This window comes from Kogia breviceps, chromosome 13, assembly GCF_026419965.1.
Source record: "Kogia breviceps isolate mKogBre1 chromosome 13, mKogBre1 haplotype 1, whole genome shotgun sequence".
NCBI lineage: Eukaryota > Metazoa > Chordata > Mammalia > Artiodactyla > Physeteridae > Kogia > Kogia breviceps.
The window spans coordinates 41,939,212-41,959,500 of NC_081322.1; the positions used below are offsets into that span (position 1 = coordinate 41,939,212).

General features: G+C 40.0%; 1 protein-coding gene across 3 annotated transcripts in view; it reads right to left on the reverse strand.

Annotated features, from left to right (window-relative positions):
- METTL24 (methyltransferase like 24) overlaps positions 1–20,289 on the reverse strand; it is a 107,046-nt gene that overhangs the window by 54,403 nt on the left and 32,354 nt on the right. The window contains exons 1-4 of one of the 3 annotated variants that reach the window (XM_067011652.1): positions 19,348–19,479; positions 19,038–19,136; positions 11,536–11,675; positions 2,140–2,368 (exon numbers count right to left, since the gene is read on the reverse strand). In XM_067011652.1, the coding sequence (XP_066867753.1) occupies positions 2,140–2,334 (195 nt within the window). In that variant the 5' untranslated portion in view covers positions 2,335–2,368; positions 11,536–11,675; positions 19,038–19,136; positions 19,348–19,479. Of the gene's footprint in view, positions 1–2,139; positions 2,369–11,535; positions 11,676–19,015; positions 19,137–19,347; positions 19,480–20,289 lie in introns of those variants that run through there. The other 2 variants (XM_059083634.2, XM_067011653.1) reach the window with 2 other exon arrangements.

Consider the following 20,289-nt stretch of genomic DNA (forward strand, 5'->3'; position numbering starts at 1 on the left):
GTGTGTTTTTTCCTATTTGTTTTCCCTGCCAGAGCTACATCATATTTACCAGGGTCTGTACACATGCAGAGAAATGAAAACAGACCTTGCCTGCTGCAGGCCAGAAATAAGGTTTCCTTTTATCTGGCACCACGTAGCTTCTAGAAGCATGTTCCTAATGGAAGCAATCACTCACCAATGGCTTTAGATTTTGTTGTTTTTGTTTTAAAGCATTCACCCAAAAAATCTCTATGGAAGAATACCAGTATCTTTTCAATTTTCATCAAGGGACTCTTTTTAAGTGACAAATACATACCTGGCAATTCTGAGCCAGATCACTTTCATTATTTATGGGGTTTTTTTTCTTCCATTTTTTTTATTATGGTAAAAAACACATAACATAAAACTACCATCTTAATCATTTTTAAGTGTCATTATTAGTGTTTTCAATAAAATAATAGCCCTAAGAATATTTAAAAATCCTTTAAAACATTTATCCTTTTTAAGTATCACTGTAAATATTTCTGCTGCCTCAGGAGCAGTGTTGTAAAAGGCATCATGCTTCAGCTACAGCATAAAGGTTTGCCCACTGCAGCTCCCATGGAGTTAATTCAACAAGCACAATTCAGGTGCCTACCTGGTTATCTGAAAACACGTTTTTCATATGAAATGTGGCACAGATAAATTATATCCACAGATCCTTTTTTGAAGTCAATTTTACCCTCACATTTTCCAAATCTTTGGCTAAAATATTATCCAAAAAAAGCAAAATGGCTTTGTGTTTCACCTCTTTTCTCTACTCAGTCTTTTCTTTGAAGAATGGGGGTGGAGAGCCAGGATGTAAAGAGCATTAAGGGGGAGCAGCAAGACTCCTAAATGAACACAATGAATTAGTAGTTAGCTCTTTGAATAACCTAGAGTTGACATGCTAAAAGGGTCAAGCTTGTAATTTTCGGCTACAAAAAACATGTCTATGAAGGTAACATGCAGCAAAAACAAAATAATATTCTGAAAAATGCTCTCACTTCTTTGGGTTCTGTTCAAAGATTTTAAGCAAAAACTCCTATATGTGTTTCATTAAGGCTCATAGCTATTCAATGCTAGTTACTCTCGATGGCAAATCAAAATACAAATACAAATCAAAATACAAAATTCAAAACACATGTTAAAAGAACACCAAATTCTTTGAAGCTGTTCTTGAAGAAGTTCCTGTTGTCCAATTAAAGGAAGTTTTTGTTTTCTGTTTTTGGATTTTTTTTTAAGAGGAAGAAGAGGAGAAGGAAGGGGAGGAGAGAGGGGGGCTCAAAAAGAACAATGCAGAGGAAAAGTCTTTATTAAAGATCAAGCAGCCAACTCAGATTTAAAATTGAGTTCCATGTACACTGTATTTCAGGAACACCCATTCTGGCATGTCCTAGATTACATGCCATCTCTGGCTGGGAATAATAGGCCAAGATAGGCCAAACCCAAGAAGAGCTAGTAATCAAAGGCAAGAATTTCTCTAGTATCTACCTACAGAATGCAATTAGTCACATCTAAAACTTGCTTTCAAAAAACGCAGTTCAAAGATTGAGTTTCCTTCTGCTATCCATTCACAATAAAATATTTGTAGAGATTTGATGTCTTTTGTCATAATTATATCAGTTGCAATACACATAAGGTCCATTCAATTTTACAAAGTACATTTTAATCAAAGCTACATGTATTTTCTGACCTTTAAGAGACTGGAGACTCAAAATCATTGTTACAACAGTGAGAAACATGATACACAAGCGATCTCTTATCAAACACAAACCTGGTTGTGATTACTTTTTGTATTTGAAGCTGACATAAGTAGTTTGCTCTGTCTGGAAATTTAAAATCAATTCCCAAATGGAAATGGTACTCTTGAGCCCATACCAGACTAAGTTTCTTATTCTCCTTGCCCAGTCTTGGTCAAAACCTTATAGCACTACTCAACAGCAACTAAAATCTTGAAATCAGTTTAAAATCTCTATCCTTGCCAAAACGTTATATCTACAGAGCTGACTCTATAAATAATGATAAGTGATCAGTAAGGTTAAAACTGGACCTTCAACTATCCAATCCTTGGTTTGCATTTTAAAAAAAAAGCTTATGAGTTTGTTCACTTTAACTATGAAATCAAATGAAAAATCTGACCTTGTGATGCCCAAATTCATTCAAAATGGTTCTCAGTTTTCTGGTGTTGCTATATGGTTTTTGGGCAGCAACAGCTGGATGGGAGTCCCGCCAGTCGACGGACAAGCGGTGATACCAAAAACGCTCACTCTCCAGAACATGAGCTGATTTAACAGTAGGATCAAAACGATGCACTTCACATCCATCATTGGCCATGCCCACCTCAAAATGGGTATCATCACTTCCCAGCCTGTAAATAAAGAGGATGAAAATCAACAACAAAAAAATATATGGAGCAAAAGTGTTTTATTGACAGTGCCAAGGTCAATTTTCTTAGTCATATCAAGCCTTCTCCTGTTTTAACACATGGCTGGTTGTACACATTCCATAAACCTTCCTTCACAAAAAGCATTAAAGCTAAAAGCTTCTGGATAAAAGAAAGGAGAGAAATTATGTGCTAAATGCAGACCAGAGAATCACATGTTCAAACATGTAGAAGCATATCAAATTGATTTTTTTAGAAAAGATATAAACTATAGTAGCAATGAAACAAAGAAGACTATCTAGTCATCTAAAGAGATTTTCTCAGAATATGTCAAAAATATAAGTCTGAGCATCAGTTCCCTTAGGGAGAGGTGCATGGCCATGGTGCTGTGCATGCAGTTTGACTTAAAGACAACAGCTGTTTCCTTAAGAACGGAGTGCATTTTAAATAGTACAGTTAAAGAAAAAGGACAGACGTGTGTGGTTCTACTGGATCTAGTACTCAAGAAGCAAGAGGTATATCACCTAAATTCACATCAGCAGGGGGTAGAAATCATGAATTAATTGTACTTAAGTACCCAGTTAGGTAACACATATTTGTGGAATATTCATATAGTTACAAATTTTTAATTTACTCAAATATTCCTTAATTGGTGATGTTACGATTCATAACTTTGATTAAAGCATCATTTTGAATGAAATAACATGAAATTAACCAAGAGAAGATGATTTTTTTTAAAAAATGGTGATTATGACTTTTCTGCCCCCAAATACTATAATTAGATGTGCTTAAAGATACCAAAATCCCAGAGTATCTATAATGCACTGGCCAAACCTGAACCCAGGGCAGAAATGCTTCATCCTCTTAGACTCTACTATTACAGACTATTTTATAATTTGGAAATATACAAGCTTATTGGGTAACAATTTAGTTAACTAAAATAAGTCTTCAGTACAGAGATCTTCCACCTAAACATTCTTAATATTCTGTTTGCCTTGTTCTCTCCCTTCACTCCCACTACATTCTTTTAATCTCACTGGACCCATGTTATGTTAGCCCTCTGCTATTCTTCAGCTATAATTCTCTTGACACTTTTGGCTAGAAAAAGATTCAGCACTCTTCTCACAAATATTCCCATTCCTTCTACCCAAGAGATCCTGTTTCCTATTTTCAACCTCCTGTTGAACCCACACAGCTCAGACGACTGTAATCTCTATCCAAGCTTTCTCCCAATTTGTTCATTATCTAATCTGGTGTTGCAAATTGACTTGCTGGCCCTAACTCTTCACCCGTTCATCCACACTACTGCCATGCTCATCACGGATGGAGTGTCCTTTCCTGTCCCAAGATTTTTTGGCTTGGCTATGTGACTTGCTTTTTGGAAGAAAGGGACACGATACCAATCCTTATCCTAGGCTTCAAGCACTTCAAGAATGAACAATGGTTCACTCTTTTGTACCACTATTGTGACAAAAACATACCCTGGATAGCTTGCTGGTCTCAGGAAACTAAAAGACATGAGGAGCAGAGATGTCCCAGACAATCCACTGGCCTTCTATGAAACACAGAGCTGCCCTTAGCCACCTCAGCCTGAAGTAAAGTCTCTCAGCTGAGCCTGATGTGGATCAACTGAAGCTCAGCTGATCTGCAGACATGTAAGCAATAATAAATAATGGTTTTAAGCTACTGAGTTTTAGAGTGACTTGTTACATAGCAACAGCTAACTGATAAACCTGGCATTAAATGTATATCTAAGAGTTGCAGTAGACACTGCAAAGCATTTTTTAGTAGACATTTATTTCTTTATAGATCAGAATGTTATAGAACTCACCTGTCCCAAGAGATTTTTCACTTAATTGAATTTGTTGAAATTTAGGGAATTCCCTGGCAGTCTAATAGTCAGGACTCCACGCTTTCACTGCAAGGGCCTGGGTTTGATCCCTGGTCAGGGAACTAAGATCTCGCAAGCCGTGTGACCAAAAAAAAAAGAATTTTTTGAAACTTAGATGAGCAAACCTGTGTTATCATGGAAACATGGAACCCAATGGAAAAATGGCAGTTCTGCAGCTTTACTAAGAGAACAAAACACTAGTCAAATAAGTACTCATTAAATATAATTTCCATATAAATTTTCTACGTAAAAAAGTGAAAGATTTCTCCATGAATTTTCAGAATATAATTTCAAGAAAACACTTTCCACTGTAAAACATGTACGTATTTTAATCAAGCCCTCAGAAATTTTTAAGAATTAACCACATAACAGCTGCGTAACTAGTTTTTTTTAGTAAGGCACTATATTATGTATTGATATGTTTTCAATTTAAACTAGCTTCTTACAATTAAAAAAATAACAAACACACTTAGAAAAAGTTAAAGTTGTATATAAGTATATAAAACAAAAAGTAAAAGTTTCCTACCACGAGAATTTTAGCCATCAATTTCCAGAGATAATCAGTTAGCAATTTTTTGTGTAACCTTCCAGATATTTTCTACACATATACAAGGATTCTCTATTAGAAATACCATAAGTACACATACACATATATAAGTTAATCATTAGATGAAAAGGAACTATTTTGTATGATACACTAAATAACATGAAATGACTGCAATTTGTAAATTTTTTGTTATGCTACTTTTACTGAACAAAATCCATTTGGTCGGGCTTCCCTGGTGGCTCAGTGGTTGAGAATCTGCCTGCCAATGCAGGGGACACGGGTTCGTGCCCCGGTCTGGGAGGATCCCACATGCCGCGGAGTGGCTGGGCCCGTGAGCTATGGCCGCTGAGCCTGCACATCCGGAGCCTGTGCTCCGCAACGGGAGAGGCCACAACAGTGAGAGGCCCGTGTGCCACAAAAAAAAAAAAAAAAAAATCCATTTGGTCTAAATATATACTATGTACTGTATTGGAAAGTAATAAACTACATTTATTTAATCAAGGTCTGTAATTCTTACTTTCATTTATTCAAAATGGTATTGCTACTTCTTCACACTTAGTTTAAATTAGTCAAGTTTGTGGTAGGTGTAAAAAGCAAGAGGAAGAACAAACTTAATATACATAAGTGTTGCAAAAAGTGGCCCAAAGGGGTAAAATTAGGACTCAAATCCAATCCAGGTAGTTCCAAAGCATGTGCTCTTTACACTCTACCTCACTGCAAGTAAGGGCAGGACACAGAATCATGGAAGGAATATTTGTGAACTTAGGGATCTAGGAAATTGTCAGCTACTAGATAGTAAAGCTCCATAAAGTAAACGGCTGTGTCAGTCTTGCTTATTTCTGTATCCCTAGTGCTGAGGAGATAGATGAATGATGACAGACAAACCCAGAAAATGCTGCACTAAGTAACAGAAAACTATTAGGTAGGGTCTGGAATTCCCAGAATATACAGTACAATATCCAACACAGCATGGAATGGGCTAGATTTCACTGACTTACTCATTTTTATTAATAAAATTTACAGAGCACTTTATATGTTCAAGGCAGTACCCTAGACACCAGAGACAGATAAATTAAACATGAACCTTGATCTGAAGAAACTCAGAAGTAGTAAAGAAAGATTTCTGAACAAATAACTACAATAAACTAAGTAAAAGAAAATTATTTTTTATAGCAAAAATGTATTTAGTCTATAAGGAAACTATTTTCTGCTCTTATTTAACTGGAAAGAGAATTCGCTGTAGAAAATTTTACTTTATAGAAATTATCTATCTGTATCTATATATATACATATATAGATATAGATCATGATCATATGGTTTTACCTCAAGGTCTAAGACAGTTGTTCCAGTTCCTGCCATCACAACTGCATTCCAACCATCAAGAAAAGTAAAAGGGGAGGTGAAGGTCACATCCTTTCCTCCTAGGCGCATGGCCTAGAAATTGCACACATCACTTGCACTCATATCACATTGCTCAAAGCTAGTCATATGGCCACTTGTAGCTGCAAGGAAGGCTAGAATATGAAATCTTTGGCAAGGTGGCCACATGCCCTGCTAAACTCAGGAGTTCCATTACCAAAGAAGAATGGAAGAATGAATATTAGGGGACAATTAGAAATTTCTACTATAACCCATTTTTGAAATAGTTAAGCTGTTAATACATATATTCAAAGGTATAAGCCTTCATGAAGACTGTAACCTATCCTTCTATATGGCAGAGAAATAAATTACATAACTCATGCTTATAAATATTATGCTGTATATGTTAATGGAGAGGTTTGAGATCACAAAAACTCTTCAGTACAGAAAGGCCATCAAATCTGAGGGATTTGTTGAAGAAACAGGAAGGGGGCAGATTACAGGACTAAACAGCCAAAGGTAGTAGAATAACAGAGTAACCATTTTTGCCCTCCTCTCCTGATGTCTCAGAGAGCAACAACTAGGATCCCTAAGTGTGGGTGTGCGGGATGTGCACTAAACAACTCTAGGGGGCACCACGCCTAATCACTATAATGATTATGCAGCAGTTAAGTAAAGGTTCTTGACAGAGGAAATGCCTTTCCCATGTTGTATAGAAGTGTCCCTTGAACTAGCTACAGTGCTGGCAATTGCATCCCCTTCAGTGTTACTGAAGAGTAAAAGGGATGGATGTGGCACTGTTTCAAGTCCTTGGTTATTCTTTTAAAATATTTCTAAGAGTATTAAGGTGACTATCCTTTATGTTCCCTAAGAAGCAAAAGCTCAGAGTATAAACACATGAAGAAATGCTCAAGATCGTTAGCCAGTAGGGAGAAACAAAATAAAACTATAACAAGATACCATTTCACATCTACCAGGATGGCTATAATCAAAAAGACCAATAATAGTAAGTGTTGACAATGTGGAGAAATTGAAACCCTCACACATTGCTGGTGGGAACATAAAATGGTATAGAACCAAGAGAAATGAAAACATATGCCCACACAAAAACTCATACATGACTGTTCATAGTAATATTATTCATAGTAGCCAAAAAACTGGAAACAACCCAAATGTCTATCAGCTGATGGATGAATAAATAAAATGTGGTATATCCATACAATGGAATATTATTTGGCAGTAAAAAGAAATGAAGTACTGATACATATTACAACATGGATGAACCTTGAAAGCATTATGCTAAGTGAAAAAGCTAGTCAAAACACCACATATTGGGCTTCCCTGGTGGCGCAGTGGTTGAGAGTCCACCTGCCGATGCAGGGGACATGGGTTCGTGCCCCAGTCTGGGAAGACCCCACATGCCGCAGAGCGGCTGGGTCCGTGAGCCATGGCCGCTGAGCCTGCGCATCCAGAGCCTGTGCTCCGCAATGGGAGGGCCACAACAGTGAGAGGACCACATACCACACACACACAAAAAAAACCCCACATATTATATGCTTTCATTTATCTGAAATGTCCAGAATAGGTGAATCTATAGAGACAGAAAGTAGATTAGTGGTTGCCAGGACTGGGAGACAAAGAGCTGAAACAGGGCTGGAGGGAATTGAGAGTCAGTGCTACTGGGTACAGGCCTTCTTTCTTGCGGTGATGATAGTGTTCTAAAATTGACTGTGGTGACTAGAAACCATTGAATTGTACCCTTTAAATGGATGAATTGTGTGTTATGTGAATTATATCTCAATTTAAAGCTGTTTAAAAAAATAAAATCAGAGCAGATACAGGGAAAGTCTTTAACTCTCATCACTGAAGACAGAAAGGTTGGAAGAAGTAAGATTAGTGTTTTTCCCAGGAGGAGTTTCAGTCGTCCATTCCTCATCCTAGCAGGAACCAGAGAATCTGGCCAAATAATTATCTAGATCTGTAAACTGCCAACTACAAGAGCAGGAGAAATAGGTTTTCCAAAGCATAAATGACATTGAATAGTGGATTAAAATATTTTATAATTATTAATTTTATTAAATAACATTGCATAAAATGACAAGGCTTCATCTAAAATATATTCTTAACAGGGATGATATCACACCTAAGGGGGCAAAAATTGATTCTTGAGGGCCAAAAGAAATCTTGTTTTTATGTCTAAAGCATAGATAATACATATGTTACATAAACAGATATACGGTGTATCTATAGTATTAAAATTTCATGGGGAGAGTGATTAGGAAAAAAATTGTTTAAAAAGGGTCCTTGGGTCCATGATTTTCTGATTCCTCATTCATATACAATATGAGCTCCTGCTGTGCTAATTAAACTATTAAAAGGTAAAAATTTTGGCTCTGGAGCTTATTCATTCCTCTTGAAATGCTCAGGGCAACCAGAAGTCCCAGATTTTCTGCCTAAGATATTGGCTCCTGTTGCCTAACCATGTATCATGTATCAAATTTTCTTCTGTCTCACATTGAGAATCTGTCTTCAAACCAAATGGTATTAACATGTCAGAGAACTAAAGGAGAGATGAAAAAGATTTACCTATGTATTATCCCTTCTCAAGTTTTCTCTTGAGAAGAGAAAACTCCTACCCCTGAAATATAATCTTTGACATGAAGGATAAAAAGGTGATTTTCCCCAATGCACTTTAGCTACCACCCTCATCCCCACCCTATCTCCCCACCATCACCCCTCCACCTCACACACACATGAAGACTTTCAGGGCAGGCCCCATCTAAAGTCGTGCAGTAGACAATATTATCATGTGAACCCACAGCCTGTCCTCACATCTCTTCTCTTTCTCTTTCTCCGTAACATAACCTTCCTTTTCAGTGCCTTCCCCTATCTTAATTGGTCTACTCTATCCCTTTTCAAAATTAAAAAGGATCTTCTTTAAATTTTCAACTGAACTTTACTCGGAGTATACTCTCCTAGAAAAATGTCTTTTACATTAACTGCAGAATAAAAAGCTTTGATTCTTAGTAAAGAAATTTCAGACATCAGAGAGAAGGTCGAGGTGATGGCTGCTTTAGTTCTTGGGAGTCGAAGAAAGGTAGGACATGGATCAGAAGGAGGGCATTCAGCCTCTGCTTTCTGATCAGTATGTCTTCAGATCCCTTCTTCCTCTCACCCCCAGAAAGCCACCACCCCTCCTCAACCCCCATTGCAGCTTCACTCATTATGCTCAGGATAGGAATGGCTGCCACAGCCCTGAGGTTTGGAGCACATACTGACTGGATGTGGGTGCCCCGTGACCCACCTGCCACCTGCCCTCCCCACCTATCTCACAGCTATCCCAACACATCTAAATGCTTGCACCTCAGGACCACCACTTCTTCCCTCAGCATCAATTGAGGTGTTGTCAGTTGGCTATTTACCTGCCCCTGAAGCAAGCAATTCACCTGAGAAGATTCTCAATCCTGAGTAACAGGACAATCAACATAAACATCCACAATCCAAAGCATCCTTTTTTTAGGACATAAGAAATATTTTCTTTAGTTTCCAGTTTTCAATTAAGCATTGTCAGGTTTAAAATCAAATGTTGGCACTTAAAATCTATTCATTTCTTTTCCCAGTGGAATTCAACTGCTCCTATCTGCTCTTTACAAAGTTGATTTTGAATAGTGAACATTTAAATGAAAATAAGAAACTACCTTTTTACATGTAATAATCTGAAATCTCACAGCAGAACCACTTCATCTAATGGCTCTGAAGTATAAGGAAAGCAAAAAGGAACGTGAAAAATTTCCCCCAAAACAGCTTTTGCAGTTTTGTTTTACACAGTTGTATGATTTAAATGAAATTATTCCGGGGTGTAAAATATTAACTAAAACATAAAGGCAGTTTGGAGCAAGAAAAGAGGACCAACCTGAGATCTTTAATTTGCATGTAGTACTATGCAATTATTTTTATGACCTACTTTCATACATTGTTAATATGATATAAAATAAACTTTCGACTGTCACAAGTTCCCATTCTTTATCCAATCTTGCATCATAGCTGGTGGGCTCCCAGAAAAACAGAGCTCTGTTCTAATCAACTGGCTAAGCAACTCATTTCCTAATCTTCAGGCTCCTAGTTTAAACCATGGCAGAACCAGCTTCCCTCTTTAGTCTTCTTACATCAAGCAATCTTTATGTAGCAAATATATATTTAGTGCCTACTGTGTACCACGCTCCACTGATATATACCATGGCTCTTCATTTAACCCATAGAAGAATGTCTCCATTACCCTGAAACTTATTTCAAACTTGTTGTTTTTGCTTTTGTTTTAATCCACAATGACTCTAAGAATTCTTGTTTGGTGAAGTTTGACATTGGTCGTGATCCTCTATGTGTCAGCACCTTTTGGTGGGTCTCCACAGCACCCAAAGGTCAGCTCTGAACCCTTATTATCTAGGATTCTGTGTGGCAGTTGTCACTCATGACCCTGAACGTAAATCATAGAGATGAAACCTATCAGTGAGGAACAAGCAGGGGAACTTGTGAGGGTCCCCAGTGTTTTGTAAAGGACTCCAGGGATCTTGCCTGAGAACCTAACCACACAGCTGCTAGAGTCGATGCAACAGAGTATGCCAAACAAAAATAACCCTCTCCTGCCTTTTTCTTGAGACATATATAATTTGCAAATTCTCAGGACTGTTTGTATGAATACTGGTGCGTTTCGTATATTTTTTAATATAATCTCATTATTTTATATTCACCCTTTTACAAAAAGCTCTCTATATCTATGCATACATTTAGGTCATTTTCAGCCTGAATAACTGAATATCAATATTTCCCACAGTTTTGACAAGATCTCATTATTTTCATAGGAGTTCCCTCTTCTTTCTTTTTACAGTGTAAAAGTACACACAGATTTGCCATTGGCATTAAACATAAAATAAACATAAAACATAAAAATCCAACAGTGGCCATTTGTCTTGGGTCACTCATCATAACTGAGTATAAAATTTCTAATATACTCACTGTTCTTTTTTTTTTTCTAGGTGCATTCTTAATATTTTTCTGTTTCTAATAAGAATGCTCTAACTCTAGCTGAGAATCACTGGCTTCACCAAGAGGATCATCATCATGCTGAAAACGGAAGTTGTCAACTTACTACCAACGGAGTGGGAGAGAAAGCGGCCCTGGCCACTGGTGCCCTGCAAGTGCCCACAGTTACGTAACAGACAGATGAGTCTGAAATGATGGCAGGAGAAGAAGCATAGCAACCGTTATACCCTGCAACCATTCATAATTTGTGTTGCTGAAAAAGCCTGGGCTGCCTGCAGGAGCGTTTTTTGTTTTCTGCTGTAAAATGTACTTACCCTAAAGAATAGAGGCGGCACTGCTTGTTGCGAATTTGATGAGCTAAGCCAAACCTGTCATCAAGACAGACAGACCAGGGCTTTTGTGAAGGACTGGAGTCAGTAGCCAGGCTGTCTGTGCTCACGTGATCACACGCAATCTGTAAGGATTGGAAATCAATGTGAATAATTTAAAGCACCGGGTGATAGATGGTAGGTAGAGACTTAACTGGCTTTCCCAGTCCCTGAAAACAGTAACGGGAGAGTTATGTCCTTCTCCACTGCTAACTACTCCCCTCCCCAGGGAATCACAAGACTGCTGTAAAATGTCTGGAGGAATTCCAAATACTAGATTATAAGTAACCTCTGGAGACTAGAGGCAGGTTTGAAGGGAAGTTAAGAACTGCTATAGCCTTGTGCACAGAGTGTACAGGGGAGAACAAATCAGGAGCAAGGAAGGCAGGGAGGAAAAGTCAGGAAAGCTCTGCAGAGGTGTGTTAGTCTTGGAGGAAGAACATCAGTTGACTAAGAGGCTGAGACCAAGAAGGGCATTCCAGGCATGGAGAACAGTGCTCCCAAACCACAGAGGTCTGTTACCCACAGCATTCCTATTAGAAGTTGTGAGATATGACCAAGAGCATAGATCTTCGAAGGATACAAGATTATCTACTCTTTATCTCAGGCAGATAAGGTCAGGCCACCATGGTCCCACCAAGCATGTGTTAACCAAGGTAAACAGCTTGGGGTTACGTGAGACTAATGCATAGTCTCTACTAACGAGACAGTATTCTCTGTGATACACTGGTCCATTGAAATTCCTCCTGGGGGGAAAGGGCAAGAGCCCCAGCCAGGAAGGAGGTTTTCCAGAGCTAGCCAAAGCACCTCTCTTAACTCATCCATCAAAATTAGATAAGAAAACCAAAAGGAACATCTATCTAAGTCAAGTGGAAGGAAGCCAGTCTTCTAATTTCATATGCACATTAAGTAAACATACTTAGTGAGGAATTCTGACTTGTGTTTGAGGCTGGCACAGTGTGCACAACTGAGGCTGTTGGAACCAAAGAAAACAAGTTCTGTGGCCAAGGTATGTATCTTACTGAGCAACAGTATTTCCGCCTAAAACCTCAAAACTCTCACAGTCATCATGATGCTCCATGAATCATGCAGCAGCTCTTGCTGTCACATCACAGACAACAGACCACTCCAGATGCAAAGGATGTTTTGAGGTTCATTGCTTTAATGCATTGGAAAACATAACAGAACAATTTTCTTCCTAAGAAGGTACTCTAGACTTACCCAATCCTTTTATTTAACTGATTTTCCAAAATGTTAATCTGAAAAGAGCATATTACATGGAGCCAGCATCTCCCTTATTCTTGCTGTAATCTAGGGCTGGCCTGGCAAAATCATCCTAGCACTATCTATCAGTAACTGAGAGACAGCCTTCTGCTAGAATCTGGACATTTTATAGGAAAGCTTAAAAAGTGAGATCCTAAATATTTATCTGTTCTTTTCTTTTGATGAAATAAAAACTCACATTTTAAGGCAAGAAAAATTTAAACATGAAATTTTATAACCCACCACTCGCCTTCTATGTGCAGACATCTTTGGTGAACTTTATGTACAATGCCAATACATCTTCCCCCTTAAAGATAGAGACTGGTGCAGAACAAACTGGGTCAGATGACCTGGGGGAGATACTGGGCCTCAATTAATGGAAATTCTTAGCTTAAATACTTACTTAGGACCTTATTAATGTTACTAGCTGTATTACTTGTAGTCTGCCTATTTTGCAAGATAATTGTTTCTTGTAGTGCTACCATATGTGTGTGATGGAGACTTCAATAAAATTAATGATGATTAGATGACTTGAAACAACTGACCAAATATATAGTCCTGTAAGATCAAAGATTGTAATAGTGTAACTCTGGATATGAGAAGCAACAACAGGCAGGCATTTCCTAGACCATAACAGACTAGAAATGCAGATGGTCCAGAGGCTTTTGACTATACTTAACAGGGCCAAGTCCAGTAATAGCACATTAAGTAGCCTATCAATGAAATCCCTGACTGACCTGGGAATGAGCATTCCTACTGCCGTGAGACAAATTGATCATGAAATGCCTCCCAAACCTTGGTCAAAATTAACACCAAAAGGGAGGGGATTGTAGAATAAAGAATGTTGCCCACCACCTAGTTCTACAAGAATCTCATTAGCCACTGCAGTCACTGATCTACAATACACCCTGAAAGGAATTCAGGGCAAAAATCAGGATGAGACATTCTGTGCTCTGGAAAAACTGGCAGAATAGGTCTTCAGATAGATATTTTCAGGGGAAAATGTATGAATCCTGTTTCTTGCATCTGCCCATACTTAGAAAAGCACTATAACTATTAACTAAGATACTTGTTCCTTGCTATTAATAGTTACTTTCTACCAAGATGTGTGCTTGATTGCACGGACCCCTTTGTCAAAATCATATATCTACTAACCTCCCCCCTAACCTCCTCAGAACAGTCCTCAGAGCTGAGAGACCATCTCCCAGGTTATAATCCTCAGTTTGGCCTGAATAAAATTTTCCACTTCTTTCTCAGATTCACTGTTGATTAATTTTTGTCAATATCCTCAACCCAGTATCTTGCTCTCAAAACTTCTCTATCCACAACCACAGTTTAAAGAAAAAGGTGATAATAGAAAACGGAATTGAATCTTCTCTCAAGCAACTAGTACAGAACACACTTATTAACTGGATCCATCAACATGTTAATTTGTATAATTCATTTCCTACGATTCTCCCACAAATAAATTGAAATTATGCCTCTGTCTGCCCACTTCTTGCCTCCACTCACCCACCCAAAGGAGAAGCTGCTTATCTAATTAGTCAAAGCTCAGTGTTCACCTGGCTGGTTTTCACTAGTAGGTAGATTATGATGCCTTCAACCTTCACTGGAACTTGGTTCCATGCCCTGGCTCCTGCAGGCAGTTAGTTAAGCCCAGGCAGTTTGGTGGGCCCCAAAGACGTGCCTGGATCTCCTAAGACTGAACCTTTTATTCTAGGGCAGCTTCCTGGGGGTATTTTTATTAAAGTGGATGATGATTTATTTATTTATTAAAATGGTATGATGATTTGCTATTGTTTCTTTGTATGTACTCTTCCTAAAAGCCTCCAAAAGACAGATCAGGAGACAGACATTCTCAGGTACTTGTTCATAGTACCCTCCCAACACCATTTAAACCTAACCCTTAGCCTCTCCCACTGCAGTTTCTCAAGGTGTGGCCCACCTACATTCTGATGGATGCGGGAGTACTTAAAAATGCAGATTCTTGAGTCCCACTCCATTCTATAAAATCAGACTCTTTGAGGCCGAGGCAGGCGAACATGCATTTTAACAAGCTCCCCCAGGTGATTGTTACGCAGGTGGTCCTGTGAGTTTCCTGGCAGCCTTTTGTAAAGTCCCACTGAAATGTTCCAGCCTGGCCTCACCTGTGCCTTAGCAAATTAAGGGAAGAGGCTACACTTGGGCCAGAGCTTTCAACTGAAAACAGCAGCCTCTCCAACCTCACCCCTAACAAAGGGCCAGAGAGGCGGCCCCTACAATTAGCCAGAGGCCCCCAAGAGTCCGCTAAGTATTAATGGTCAAGATTCAGGGCTTTGAGGTTCAGCTGCTCTTCCATTGAACCTTGAGGAGTGGGGTTTTATTCTATTAAAGTTAACACTTTAAGCATTTCTTCTTCTTCCACAGACTTCATCTTGCACAGATATCCCTATTGGAAAAACATTCTTTTCCATTCAATCTCTGCTAATGTTCCCCTTTCCTCTCCTAGCTCAAAAATAGAACACAGAAGTTTTTCCATTTTAACCATTTATTAACCATCTCATTTATAGACCTTAGCTTTTGAAAACAACTAGGAGTAAAGACTCAGTAAAATTCAGCTCCTAAAAATTAATTAAATATTGATTTTTCAAACTGTCTTGTTAAGATTTATGGCCAGGGCTTCAATGAACTCTCTTGCGAGCAAAATCAGCAAGGGCAGTAACTCCTAGCTAAGCTCTAACTCAGGTAATTATGGGGTTTTTTCTCCCTCTGTCTAATTCCCCTTGTAATTTTAGCCATATAAACAGAATTAAGCCTGGACAAAGGAAAATAGACTCCAGGAAAAAAATATTTTCTGAAATGCTTTTTAGTTATTTAACTTGAAGGGATCTAATTTATTTTCATTTCATTTTGTATCCCAAAAGCCTGAACAGTATTTCTGCCAACCCATAAGTAGAATCTGGCAAAGGGAGCCCTTAAATTCTGGGGACTTGGCAAGAATCACTTCAACAATCAAACTGTATGTTAATGAAATACATTATTTTGAAAGGTAAACTATCAAGGAAAGAGTTGTATTTTTGTTGCTTTTATACCAATTTGTGTGTGTGTGTGTGTGTGTGTGTGCATGTAGCAGTAAATATAATAGAAACTACTGTTAAAAATTTGTAAAATCTGAATCTCTAGATCCATAGGTTCTTATGTCATTCTTAGAATCAGTTAGATGGGTAGATGATTAGATAGACAGACAGATAGATAGATTGACTTTAAAACGTATTTTTCCTTTTTAAAACAGCAACTGTTGCTTAGATTAATTTTGTACTGCAAGCCATGCTTCCTGAAGGCATATGGTTCGGGGGTTGCCATAAAAAGCTGGATCTGGAGCCTTCCTTTAGAACAGAGCACTGGGTTTATGATTTAACTGTTTCTTGTTAGCAGCAGTGTATCATCTACCCCAGAACTCAGAGATGTAACCATGGTCTTTCAAATTAGAAAACAATACCTAGTAAAACTGAGCTTGATGTTATGCCCACTCTACCCAAATACCTTGCTCTGTGCTTCTGTTCCTAAGCTCCTTTGGCCTGGGGAAGTTTACCCACCCCATCTGTCCACCCTGTTAGAGAACACACAGCTCTCTTGCATCCTAGCTGTTCACCACTGTGGGGACGTATTTAATTCAGGTTTGACATTCCAGCCAGTGCCTAGCACAGCATCATCCACAGAGCAGGTACTCAACAAATGCCTGCTGAATTGAGGAATGAATAAATCACCTGATAAACATATCAAATGCTAGGCCTTCCTGTACAAGCTTGAACATGGATTTGAGGGATATATATATATGCAGTGTAAGAGGATGGAGGTGGAATTTGCTTAAGTACCTACAGAGGGGTTTTTTTTGTGCTTTTTTTTTCCCCTTGCCCATTATGACTCACTACTGCTAACTATGAAAATTTTAGGTAATAGTGACTCTAATATTCTGACAGCTTTGTAGGCTTTCATTGTCAAGATGAGTTCTAAATGAGGCATAAGCGCCCAAAGCAGCCAAAAACTCTGCATTACGTAGAGAGGGGGAGGGAACACTGGTCAGTAGGATTCTGATTAAACCAGTTAGTGTCATCTCTGACAAGCTCCCACCTGCTGGTCTAGTGACTCGGAAGCACACAAAAGCACAGGACTTTAACTGGGTAAAATGACCTCTGATTACAAAACAATTGTGAGGTCTGGAACTTTATCTTGCTCTTTCTAGAGGATGAAAAATCTTCTAGCGAGCTTTAACAACCAAATCTCTATTATTATACTCATCAAGCTGAATAATAATTATATGTCCATTTATCTACCTTCCCAACTAGTTTGTTAGCCACTTGAGGGCAGAGACTGTATTCCCAAGGCCTATGTTCCTGGCACATAGTAGATGCTCAGAAATACTTGGTTAATAACAATTCTACACTAGTCTTAACGAAGTACAGGCTCACGGAGCTGGGAGCGACCTTAGAAATAATTTGATACAATCTCTTCGTTTCCAAGATCAGAAGAGCCAGAGCCAAACAAGCAAAATAAATTGCCCAGGGTCACAACATTAAACTACATCACAGCATGTTTTTTTTTAAAGAATTTTTTCCCTCTCAGCCCATAACTCATGGGAAATCTCCAAAAGAGGCTTGAAACAACACTTTCATGCCTCAAGAGCTTCTTCTAAGTTAACATGCCTTTTATAAGTTACAGAACGTTAACCTGAAATACATATAAAATAGAATTTAGAGGCTTTCGTGTGGTCAATTTATATTGAGGGGTGAAGCTCACAATTCTCAAATTCAACTCATAAATTTAACACCTCTCATTTTTCTCTAGGGCTTCTTAAAGTCATAGTTAAGAGATCCAGCTTCTTATTCTTCGTGTAAAACCAAACTATAAAATTAAAATGTCAGTATTTTAATTGTCTTGTGTAAGTCCACCAAATTAATTTGCAGCAGCAAAATAGGATGAAATTATGTAAAGCACAGGGACCAATTTATCATCCCATTACTCATGATGAATTCAACAAGCTTCTACTTCCATGTCTAGGTGACAAATATTAAAATTCCTGGTTGTCTGACCACATCATATGAGAAATGGAACTTTCTTTTACCCCTAAACTAGCCTTCTAAAATTCCAGAAATATATGCTCTCCCCTGGATGAAAAACGGGCTTGGCCGCCAGTGAGGTCTGGGAGGGGAGGTGGGATATGCCAAGAGCGAGTGGGCCAAAGGGAGATGAGAAGACCCAGGGACCCCTGGTGCCATACCAGCTCCACAGGGCAGCCTCCCCAGCTACAGCTTCACAGGCAGTCTGAGTTTCTAATTTACTAGCACCTCTCAGTTCAGGGGGAAGTTTCCCTCAGGCCTTGATTTTCTTTTCCGTCTCTCTTTCCTCAGGATCAGGCTACTTGAGAATGGAACCTCCTAATTAATGTGTCAAGAGCCATAGACTCTCCTTAATGGAGGGTCTCTGCCTGCTCGGGTCGCCCAGGCAGGAGCTGCCACAATGTGTTAAGTCACTAATGAAGGCCAGTGCTCAATAATGGTTTAAAGTGCCCTAAGAACAGAGTCTTCGGATTCAGTAGCTTCTCTTCCTACTGCCTGCAAAGCCTCCTTTACTCTCGTGGCCTAACGCATCCCTGTCTGCCAAGCTTCTGTGGCAGAAAAGTGAAAAGGCAGACTTCTCCAAATACAAAATGGAATTTGAACCTCCAGATGATGGTTTTGGTTTGTGACACACTGGACTGCCTACTCATGGGCACGAATCTGTCACTTCACATGGTTTTCCAAAACAATTTTCTAAAGTGGATCTTTAAAACACATCGGGATGAATCATTAAAACGTCTCAGGGTGACGATCCTCCTGGAAGGGATAAGATGCCGAAGCAGATGGAAGGCATCTATTATATGCCTCTAAGTGAGCGAATATATTTAAGCAGCAAGGCATCAGAAACTCTATCAGGAGGCACTGAGAAACTCCCCAGCCTTCTTTAAAAGGGGGTAATTAGTGGGACTTCCCTCGTGGTCCAATGGTTAGCCCGTGCACCACAACTACAGAGCCCATGCACCACAACTAGAGAGAAGCCTGTGCACTGCAACTAAGACCCGATGCAGCCAAAAATAAATAAATATTTTTTAAGGGGGCAATTAGCATCTTTTACAGAGTCTCCATACCCACTTGTGCCTGAAACACAACCTGAATGGTGCTGATGTATCTCAGGAACCTCAAGGCTTCTTCATCCAGGGACCGAGCAGGGCCTGCCCAAGGCTGGAGGTCTATATGCCACCGGGGACCCTGTAAGGAGAAAACATAGGTCAGTGTGTAGGGTATCAGGAGCTTGGGATGGGGGCGGGAAGGATGCAGAGCATCAGGGAGGCAAGACTACTAGCCGCCTGCTAAACAAACACGGCTGTACTTTTTGCGGCACGGAGTTCGTTCGGAGCTGCTATAGTTAAGGCCACATCAATCACAGGGAGACAAATGAGGCCTGAGAAAGCCCAGCTACCAGATTAAGCAGGAGACTGCAAAAGCTAGAGGGGATGTCTGTCTCGAGCTTCTGATCAAAGGCAAACTCCACTCGACCCCATCAGGCTCTCTCAGCTGCGGCTTTGTATTACCCGGAGCCACTCCCCGTAGTGGAGAAAACCTCTCCCGCCTACTACGGTTTCCAAGGCTTAGAGCTTCAGAAATAGATGCCTCCGAGGGGCCAGTTTTGTTGTCATGGTCCCATAATGCCTGAATCCTCAGGGCGCTTGGGCACCTTCCCCCCGAGCAAGCGGGAGGCGGCACCCAGATTTCTAGACCTCAGTGCACCTGTCGTCTGGACCATGCACCTGCCAACGGTCCCTGGAGCTGACACTACCACGGCTGGCAAGGGTGGCCTTCTAGCACTGTGAGACAACCTCCAGCTTTCAGCAGAGGACAAGAGGAGCTCCCAGGAGCAGGGGGATCAGAATCCTAAGCCCCCTTTTACAGCAAAGGGTAGAGTGGATGAAGGGCTGGAGGAAAGTAGTGGTGATCTAGGAGAATCAAAAATGGAGACCCGGGCTTCCCTGGTGGCGCAGTGGTTGAGAGTCCGCTTGCCGATGCAGGGGACACGGGTTCGTGCCCCGGTCCGGGAAGATCCCACATGCCGCGGAGCGGCTGGGCCCGTGAGCCATGGCCGCTGAGCCTGCGCGTCCGGAGCCTGTGCTCCGCAACGGGAGAGGCCACAGCAGTGAGAGGCCCATGTACCACAAAAAAAAAAAAAAAAATGGAGACCCCTCCAATCAAAAAGGAAGCACTCACCATAAAATCCTTGCTAGAGCTCAAGTTCCCCACCTATAGTTGTCACCACCTGGAAACCTCCGGAGGCTCTCTGTGATCCCAAGGGCAGAGTACTGCCCAGAGGGTATGACGCAGAAGGGCAGGGGCCTGGGCAAGGAGAAGCCCCAGCAGCTGGCAGGGT